Source organism: Polychytrium aggregatum (genome assembly GCF_025602895.1).
Source record: "Polychytrium aggregatum strain JEL109 chromosome Unknown BJ171scaffold_275, whole genome shotgun sequence".
Taxonomy (NCBI): Eukaryota; Fungi; Chytridiomycota; class Chytridiomycetes; order Polychytriales; genus Polychytrium; species Polychytrium aggregatum.
Window position 1 is genome coordinate 23865 of NW_026516477.1, and position 10278 is coordinate 34142.

At 55.6% G+C, this 10278-nt stretch overlaps 2 protein-coding genes across 2 annotated transcripts; one reads left to right on the forward strand and one right to left on the reverse strand.

Annotated features, from left to right (window-relative positions):
- Window positions 1-4885: 4885 nt before the first annotated feature.
- On the forward strand, window positions 4886-5671 carry BJ171DRAFT_608116 (uncharacterized protein; the record flags this gene model as incomplete). Its single annotated transcript, XM_053115235.1, has 1 exon — window positions 4886-5671. The coding sequence occupies one exon, from the start codon at window positions 4886-4888 to the stop codon at window positions 5669-5671; it is 786 nt and encodes a 261-aa protein (XP_052961428.1).
- An 817-nt stretch (window positions 5672-6488) lies between these two features.
- Window positions 6489-8708, reverse strand: BJ171DRAFT_551778 (uncharacterized protein; the record flags this gene model as incomplete). The annotated part of the gene is made up of 2 exons (XM_053113054.1): window positions 7553-8708; window positions 6489-7331 (listed from the first exon to the last, which is right to left on the reverse strand). Coding segments are annotated over exons 1-2 (1502 nt in total), but the record flags the coding sequence as incomplete, so codon positions are not given.
- Between the last annotated feature and the right edge of the window lie 1570 nt (window positions 8709-10278).

The following is a 10278-nucleotide window of genomic DNA, read 5'->3' on the forward strand; positions in this document are numbered from 1 at the left end:
GGTTTGGATCCCGAGCTGCGTGCAGAGTGCCTTCCAGAACCGAGAGGTGAACTGACTTCCTCGGTCTGAAACCACTGTGTCGGGGAGGCCATGGAGACGAAAGACATTGTCGAGGAACAGTGACGCAGTCTCCTCCGCCGACGGCAGTGAACGCCAGGACATAAAGTGTGCCATCTTTGTGAGGCTGCATACCACCACAAAGATGCAGGTGTGACCCTTGGACTTTGGCAGATCAGTGATAAAGTCCATGGTCAGTGTCCCCCAGGGTCGATCGGCTGTCTGGAGTGGCAACAGGAACCCAAACGGCTTGTGTCGCGGAGCTTTCGAGCGTGCACAGGTGTCGCACGTCGAGACGTACTCTTTGACATCTTTCCGATAGGTTTGCCACCAAAACTGTCGCGATACCAGAGCCAGAGTCCGTCGGATGCCTGGATGACCCACAGCGACTGGGTCATGGCACGACTTGAGCGCCGGAACTCGGCACGACTCTGGGACCACAATCCTGTTCTGGAAGGTGAGGTACTGGCCATTCCAGACGAACTTCGGGTCACGACGGTATTTGTCTAGACCGGGATCCCGAGCCTGCTCTTCGGCTATGAGCTGCAGCAAATCCACAGGGTCACTGCGACTTGCAACCGAAGAGCGGGCGTCTCTGCTTCGGAGCACGCGTATCACCGCGGCAGGATCGAGAAGCAGAGGCGGATCCCTCGACACGGAGGCCGACGAAGGGATGTAGTCCGAGCGACGAGACAGGGCATCGGCCTTGCCGTTCCTCGCACCAGGACGGTACTGGATGCGGATGTCGAACCGAGACAAGAACTGGGACCACCGTGCATGACGCTGGTTTAGGATGCGAGCCGTTGCCAGGTACTCCAAGTTCTTGTGATCGGTCAGAACGGCAACGGGATGCTGGGCGCCTTCGAGGTAGTGTCGCCACGCCTCGAAAGCCTCCTTGATCGCCAACAGCTCTTTCTCGTATATGCTGTAGTTACGTTCAGCATTCGAGAGTGTCCGCGAATGGAACGAGCAAGGATGAAGGCGATCATCAGCACCCCGCTGGGAGAGCACGCATCCAAGCGCAAAGTCCGACGCATCTGACTCTACGACGAACGGCTTGGATGGGTCCGGATGCACCAGAACGGGCTCCGAAACGAAGGCATCCTTCAAGGATCTGAATGCTTTATCGGCTTCGCGGGACCACTGGAAGCCATGCGTCTTCCGGAAGAGCCGAGTCATGGGCCCCGCGATCTTTGCGTATCCATCGATGAAGCGTCGATAGAAGTTCGCAAACCCGACAAAGGATCGAAGATCCGAGATGTTGCGCGGTATGGGCCAATCCAAGATCGCAGAGAGCTTGGATCGCTCCATACCGATGCCCTCGGGCGAGACCATGAAACCAAGGAACGAGACCGAGGTTTTGGAGAACTCGCACTTCTCCAGCTTGCAATACAGCTTTGCAGCTCGGAGCTTCGAGAGGACCTGCTTGACGTGCTCTACATGCTGCGACGGATCAGCACTGTAGATCAAGATATCGTCAAGATACGCAATTGCGAACTGGTCCAACTCGGTGCGCAGGACGTCGTTGATGAAGTGCTGGAACGTCGCTGGCGCGTTGGTGAGCCCAAAGGGCATCACCAAGTACTCGAAGTGCCCATATCGAGTACGGAAAGCTGTCTTCCACTCGTCCCCGGAGCGGATGCGCAGCAGATTGTAGGCTCCACGAAGGTCCAGCTTAGTGAACACCTTCGCGCCTCGAAGTCGGTCCAGCAGCTCGCCGATCAGCGGTAAAGGGTAACGGTTCTTTACCGTGATACCGTTCAGTGCGCGGTAGTCAACGCAAAGACGAAGTGAGCCGTCCTTCTTCTTGACGAAGAGGATTGGTGAGCCTGCTGGGGACGACGAAGGACGAACGAATCCCTTGGCAAGATTCTCGTCGAGATAGTCACGCAGAGCGTGAAGTTCGGGCTCGGACAGTGAGTACAGAGGCCCGAACTTTGGCGACTTGCCCGGCTCCAAGTCAATGGGGCAGTCATAAGGGCGATGCGGAGGCAAGGAGTCAGCTTCCTGTTTAGAGAAAACAGACAGGAAGTCCTTGTACTCCGCAGGCACTTCGACAGTCGCAGTGCTCGGCTCGTCAGTGGGCAGGACATGGACCTGAAAGATGGTCAGGGGTTGCGTTCCATGCCTGCATGCATCCAAAGACTCGCGCATCGAGCGGTAATCAATGCTGCAGACGCGGAGAGGAGCGTCCGAGCTGAGAGGAGGGGCGTGGACAAGGTCAGAATAATGTTCGACGGTTACTTTATTCTGAACAATGTCCGAAGAACAAACAACAGGAGGAGGTACATCAAGGAGGGAAAGAGAACTGACAACAGAAGAAGGGGTTTGGGAAGAGCGAAGGGGTTCGGGAGGAACAAGACAAGAAGGGGAAGACGAAGGTGGGAGCGTAGGAGAGGAGCTTAGATCAATCAAAGGAGTGGAATCATCAAGAAGGGGAGTGACATTGGAGGAAGTGGAGCAAGACGAAAGAGAAGTAGTGCATGGAGAGGGGTCGGAATCAACAGAAGGAGGGAGACAAAGAAGACCGCGAGACCAGACAATCTTGGGCTCGGCGGTGCGCAACCAAGGAAAGCCAAGGATAAGTGGTTGATGTGGAGACCTGATCACATCGAACCGAAGGCGTTGCGAGACGTCCCCGAGAATCACCTCGAGTGGAGCAGTCTCGCGGAGGATGGGGCCAGACGACAGCGGCTTACCATCCACGCCTTCCACTGCCAAGGGCGAAGCCTTGGAGCAGGTGGGGACAGAGTGTCGAGCAACAAAGTCCTCGTCGATAAAGTTGCCAGAGGCACCAGAATCGACAAGTCCTTCGCACGACAGAGAATCACCAGAAGGAAGACGAACAGCGACGGGAACAACCAACGAGCAACGACGAACAGACGAAACACAAGACTTTGGTTCGGTACCAGCTTCGGCACCAGGGTTGCGGCTAGCACAGACAGTTAACTTTGCCGAGGGTTGGCAGGACAGCTCAGGTATTTGCACCTGTGGATGAGGTGCAGTTCCCAGTGACACCAGAGGTGCCACGGGTACTATGCCAGAGCTGAGAGTGTCCGCCGGTCCAGAGGCAAGGCGAAGCTGTCCGCACATCACTGCTTCCCCAGTACTTACCAAAGGCACCTTACCAATGTCTTCACTTTCGGAAGGCGGTGGGCACGGCTCCGGTTCAAGGCCTTCACTTAGAACCGGGCCTGGTCGTTTCCCGAACTGAAGTCTTGCACTTCTCCATCTTCGTAAACGATGGTGCGGATGATCCTCGGGCCGGGAGGTCCAGGGGGCGGTCCGGTAGCTCTGGTAGATCCAAACTTGACGGGGCAGTTTCGTACCAAGTGGCCCTTCTTGCCACAGTACAGGCAGAGTCCAAAGCGGCGGCGGCGTTGTTTCTCCTCGGCGGTCAGGGGTCCAGAGACGGCAGAGTCCACTTGCATGGGCTCGGAAACAATGTAGGAGGGGTGCGGCGGAGCGAGGACGGGCGCGGGAGCGATGGCGGGAACGGCAGCGGAGGCGGAACCAAAGGCGAACTGGGAAGACCGGTAGCGGGCAGGCGTGCTTCGGCGCTCTTGACGGCGCTCGCGGATTCGTGCATCGAGCTCGTTACAAAGCTCGATGTACTCCTCCAGATCTCGTGGCAGAGGGCGAACTCGCGAAAGTTCGTCTCTGACATCATCCGACAAGCCAAGTCGGAAGAACGAGATCTTTGCACCGTCGTTCCAAGTCGTATCGGCGGCAATACGAAGGAACTCGGATGCATAGACTGCGCACGGGCGGTTGCCCTGAGACAGTGTGGTGATCACTGACTCGGCAGTCCTGGCCCGATCAGGGTCGTCAAACACTTTGGAAAAGCGTTCTAGGAAATCGCCAAAAGAGTTGAGTCGGGGATCACCCATCTCAAGCATCGGAGTCGCCCACTGGAGAGCCGGTCCAGTGAGCAGACTAATGACGAATCCGACCTTAATCGGGTCAGCAGGGAACCGGTGGGGCTGCATTCGTATATACAGTTTGCACTGATTTACGAATGCCCGGAACCCTTGCCGGTTACCGTCGTAACGGTCCGGCATCTGCACGCTGTACCCAGCGGCAGGAGCATCGCGAGCTGTCCGGAGCTCGGCGAGCTCGGCCTCCAAGGCACGGAGGCGGTCCACGAGGGCAGGATCCATGGCGGGACTGGGACTGGGACTGGGAAAAAAAAAAAAAAAGCGAGGAGGTTCAAGAACAGGAGAGCGAAGAGGGCTCAGACACAAGTGTGCTTGAGGTTCGGACAGGACTAGGAAAGGGGCGGGGCTAGGAGCGGAAGATACCAAGCAGGTGGTATCAGTAGAAGAGAGTTCGAACAAAGTGTAAGGAGTGAACAAGCGCAAGGACGAAGACCAAGTGCTTGGTATGAGCTTTATTAGCTTTTAGCCCCGAACACCAAAGAACAAGTTTTGTTCGAACTGGTGTTCAACATAGGCTCAGACATGCAGGGCTATTTATAGACCGGGAGAAGGTCGAGGGGCAAAAGTGGGCGAGAAGGGTGGAGCATCACAGAGAAGCGAGAAGGGGGTGCGAGAGTGGCTGGTGTGCAAGCGAGAGAGGCTTGGCACAGCCCGGGGACATGTGCCGAGCGGTGGGGGAGGCAGGAAACCAGTAGACGCGGGTGGCAACGGCGCGTGCTCATGCATGGGGGCAAACAAACACGTGGGGACTCATGATTGGTGCGGAGGGCGAGAGCATGCGGGACAATCTCATTGGTCCGTTGTGATGCTGGTCATCACAAGCACCTCCTGTTGAGCCCGCAACTCCCGATGGAGCGGCTGTCGTCTCGCTCAAGAGAGATTTCGCCGCGATGAAGGCTGTGCCAATGGGATGCTGCGAATTCATGACACCAATCAGGGACGCTGTGCTTGCCTCGGGCAATGACATGGCTGTATTTATGGCATGGTCCAAGGACATGGCCACAATCGACAGCAAGAATCGAGAAATCGAGAGCCAGAAGAAGCAGCTCAGCCTGGATGCCTATAAGACTGCACTTGAGTGCATCAAGGGTGTCGAGGACAAGACCACCGCTTTTGGAATCCTGGACAGAGCTGAAGCCTTCATATACGGCACAAAGCGAACCAAGCTCAGCGACCCCGAGGACACCCAGCCAGGTCCTTCCGCTCGCCCCACCACTCCCACTCCTCAAGGCATGGCCGCTGGGGTCGAGGAGCTTCCAGATGAACGCTGGTCATTCCAGAAGCTCGATATCACCGGGTTCAAGCATGCTATCGCGAATCCCGTCGACAGAGACCCCACCAACTTCAAGACTGTATTCAACTTGATTGACGAAGACCCCACTCTTCGTGAGTTTTTCGGATCGGATCGCTCCAACGATAGCAGCGCCATGATAATTGATGGAATCGTCAGTGTTTGGTTTGAAGGGTTGGAAAACACCTTTGCCGGCGATGGCTTGACTGTTATGGGATGGAGGAAAAACGTCTTTTTCACTGAGTCCCTTGGATTGGCTTCATACTATATCACCCTCCACCCTTTCATCCGTGTCATCATTAACTTGTACTTATTCAACAATGGTAACATTGGCAATTGGTATGGCCTTAAGACTTGCTACCATGATAGGCTGATCTTTGAATAAAGCAACGATGGTCTCCCGCAAAGGTGTCCTCGAGCGCAGACGCTTCGCGAGCCATCTACTAAGACAACCACGGGCGATATACTGAGCGTCTCCCGCAAAGGTGTCCTCGGGCGCAGATGCTTCGCGAGCCATCTACTAAGACAACCACGGGCGATATACTGAGCGTCTCCCGCAAAGGTGTCCTCGGGCGCAGATGCTTCGCGAGCCATCTACTAAGACAACCACGGGCGATATACTGAGCGTCTCCCGCAAAGGTGTCCTCGAGCGCAGACGCTTCGCGAGCCATCTACTAAGACAACCACGGGCGATATACTGAGCGTCTCCCGCAAAGGTGTCCTCGGGCGCAGATGCTTCGCGAGCCATCTACTAAGACAACCACGGGCGATATACTGAGCGTCTCCCGCAAAGGTGTCCTCGGGCGCAGATGCTTCGCGAGCCATCTACTAAGACAACCACGGGCGATATACTGAGCGTCTCCCGCAAAGGTGTCCTCGAGCGCAGATGCTTCGCGAGCCATCTACTAAGACAACCACGGGCGATATACTGAGCGTCTCCCGCAAAGGTGTCCTCGAGCGCAGACGCTTCGCGAGCCATCTACTAAGACAACCACGGGCGATATACTGAGCGTCTCCCGCAAAGGTGTCCTCGGGCGCAGATGCTTCGCGAGCCATCTACTAAGACAACCACGGGCGATATACTGAGCGTCTCCCGCAAAGGTGTCCTCGGGCGCAGATGCTTCGCGAGCCATCTACTAAGACAACCACGGGCGATATACTGAGCGTCTCCCGCAAAGGTGTCCTCGAGCGCAGACGCTTCGCGAGCCATCTACTAAGACAACCACGGGCGATATACTGAGCGTCTCCCGCAAAGGTGTCCTCGGGCGCAGATGCTTCGCGAGCCATCTACTAAGACAACCAAGGGTGTCATTTATTCAGCTTTCTGAAACTTAACACCACTCTGAATAACAAAATATCTGTTTTCGTTATCGCCATTTTTAAGATGCTGTTGAATTTCTCGCTTCGTCTTCTCAATCGCCTCATTGTCGACGCCAAAAATCGCCCTCACAATATCATTACCTTTAGCTCGCCACTGCTCCGAAAGTGTACCCAACCCCTTTTGCATTATTTCCAACATACCAGCCTCGCTAACGTAGGGGACGTCGTGATGACTGTGATCTGCAAAATTAATGTAAATCGCAGCCACGTAACTGAGCGTTGTGGACCACTTAGTTTGAATGGAATGTCTGGCTCTGGTGTTTTCCGATCGATCTTCGGGCTCGTCGTATGAGGTGAATATCCAACCGTCTGCTTTTGCGATAAGTTCACGGGCATCCATGAAGTAGCGTGGGACTCTCCCAGGAATCTTGATTGTACTGACTCGGCCAAGCCAGGTGGATTGCATGAAGCGATCACACTTGTCGAGGTAGATGACCGGCTTCTCGAACCACGTGGGTGATTTCATGATGTTCATTGGAAGCATATCCCTTGGGAAAGGGTCGACAATGGGATGCCCATTGTATAGTTTCTGTTTGGGATCTAGGGGAGGCTTTTTGTTCCAAGCACGGCGCTTCTTCTTTGGCTGAGACGGCTGAGTGTCGATACCAAGGCTGGTCGTGGAAGGATCGACCGGTGAAGGCAAAGCTCGCTTACGACTCTTCGATCTAGTGAGCGGAGGCGAAGAACAAGGGGCGTTGGATGACATGGTGGGTTGCTGGACGGCGTCGCCAGAGGGAGGAGAACGAGGGCGATAGGGGGCAACCAGAGGGCAGACGGGCGGCTGGCTGAAATAGCCCCGGTCGGACTCGAGAAATCGCCGCCTGTGGCGCTGCTGCGCACAGATCACCATGTCGCCCGCGGAGCACATGGCTTTGGCTGGACTCACAATCTGAATGTGACAGAGGCCTTGATCTTCTTTTTCTTCTGCGAGTCCGTTGGGCTCCCGAGCACTGCAGCGATGCGTGCGATGCTGGACTGCCCATTCAATCGCCTGACGACACAGAGTTCGTCTTTGTTCAGGCACTGCATACGCTCGCTGGGTGGATAAGTGACATGTACATCTCGATACGCGAGCAATGGCTCGAGACTCTTAATAAACCAACAGTCGCTGATATCCACGTCACGGAGCATCGGTGGTGGGCGTGCTGGTAGGCCAGTCAGCGTTTCCAGTCGCTGATGACCACTGAGTTTGGAGAGCCACGGTGCGATCCTCTCGATTCCAACGAGACTCACGAGCCTCTGGCGGGCAATGGGTGGCTCGATGCGGGTGTCGCTGTAGATGGCGAGCCAGAGGGACTTGCACGAGAGCCGGCTCGGGAGCCAATCGAGGCTGACACACCCGTCGTGTATGGCGAGATACGAGAGCTTCTCCAGGCGGCCAAGAAATGCAGTGCCTGTGGGGGTGTACTCGACTGAAAAACAAAGCGAAAGCTCCAGGTGCTCCAGCGACTGACGGAGCGAGTCGACGGTATCCCTCGGTATGTCGAGGCGCTTGAGCGATGGGGGCAGATGCAAGGTCTGGTTGAACATGCGAGCTGGCAAGCATGCCAGAGACTGGAGGCTGGTGCACCTACGAATGTCGAGTTCGTGAAAGACAGGGCAGTCGGGTGCATTCCTCATCTCCAGCATCTCGTCGTCCGTGACATCGTCGGGCGGCATGTAGATGAGCCGGATGCCACCACCATGGTCAATCCTGTCCGTGGTGCCGAGGAACCGCACGATCTGGGCTGGGCGCCAATGGACGACCCGGATGGTACCCAGGTCGAGGCTGGGTAGGTTGTCGATGACGTATTCCTCGAGCGGATAGAGGCCACTTGAACATTGGGGTGGGCAGAGACCATTCCCGTGAATGAAAGTGACGTCTCTGACGACACCCGGCTCGTCCAGTGTGCCCAGGTGTTAGAGTCCAAAGGGGACTCAACGGCAAAAGAAGAAGTGAGCTCGAAGTGAGCTCAGGGAAAGCAAGGGTAGAGTCCGAAGTGGACTCGGAGAGGGAGCGAGGGAAGCAAAGATCCGTTCAAGATAAGACTTGTCTCGAAATGAGACGTGAGGAACACTCAGAGAATAAAGTAGAAGGCACTTTATTTAGTCCTATTTTGAACGCTAAGGTTCGACTACACATCGCGGGGGTCAGGCTATTTATAGACAAGTCCGGACTTGGCAGCGAAGGGCGGCCAAGGGAGGGAAAAGTGGGCGATCGAGCAGGGCGAAGGGGGCGATGCACGAACGAGGGCCGAGAAGGACCACCGAGACAGGCAGAGAACCAAAGCGAGAGAGGCGCAAGCAAAAGCGAAGCACCTGGCAGGAGAAACGTGCAAAGGCGAAGCAATGTGACTCAACGTCCAAGAAGCGGATTGGTCAAGTATAAGGTTGGGGCAAATGCATGCGAGATGAACAAGAGATCGGGGCGGTCAGGCAGGTCATGAGTCACCGGTGGGGGGACACATGACCGGCAGCCGAATTGCAACCAATCGCAGCAAGGCGCGTGCACAAACAAACCGGCGCGTGCGAAGAAGACAAAGGAAGCGGAGCAGCGCGGGAAAACGGAAGTGCGGAAGGAGCGGAAAAGACAGGCAAAAGGCGGAAAATCGGAGGGGAACTGCAAGGCTACACACAAACAAACAGAAAGGCAAAAGAATAGCCAAGTGTGCAGTCAAAGTGGAGAACAAGCAGGAGCTATCCCTAACATCATCCCCTTCCTTAGCGACGAACTCCGGACGTCGCCTTCGGCTTTGAGGGATAGCGAAGGTGGAAGTCAGCAACAAGATCAGTGGCGTGGGAAACATTGGCAGCGGGCTCCCAAGACCGGTCAGTCTCGGAATAGCCCTTCCACTGAACCAAGTACTGTAAGCGACCACGGAAGAGCCGAGAATCGAGAACAGTCTCGACCTCAAACTCTTCCTGGGAGTTAACAAGAATGGGAGGTGGTTCTGGTTGGGTGAACTCGGGAACAATGTCCTTCGTTCGGGGTTCAAGGAGGGATACATGGAAAACGGGGTGAACTTTAAGTGTGGAAGGGAGTTTAAGCTCAAAGGCAACGGGGTTGATGCGGCGAAGAACTTTAAAGGGGCCAAGCTTTTTCTGGTCAAGCTTGTTGGAGGGACGAAGGGTGCGAATGTGGCGACGATCCAGAAAAACGAGGTCGCCAACGGAGATGTCGGGAGTGGGGAGACGGGATTTGTTGGCCTGCACAGTGTAGGACTCTTGGGCAACCCGGAGGTTGGCCTTGAGATCCTCGAGAACGGTCTGAAGTCGGTCGACACGTTCTTCGGCAGAGGGCACAACAGAGGGATCACGAATGATAGAGGGATCGAAAATGGGGTGATGGCCATGGACTGCAAAGAAGGGAGTCATGCCAGTGGAGGTGTTTTCCGAGTTGTTGTAAGTGAACTCGGCAAGGGGAAGGTGAAGGGTCCAGTCGTCTTGCAGGTAATTGCAATGGATACGCAAATACTGCTCGATGACCTGGTTGAGAACCTCGGTCGAACCGTCGGTCTCGGGGTGGAAGGCAGAAGAAAGGGAAATCTTCGTCTTCAGAAGCTCATTGAAGCGCCTCCAGAAGGCCGAAGTAAACTGAGTTCCTCGGTCCGAAACAATAGACCGGGGACAACC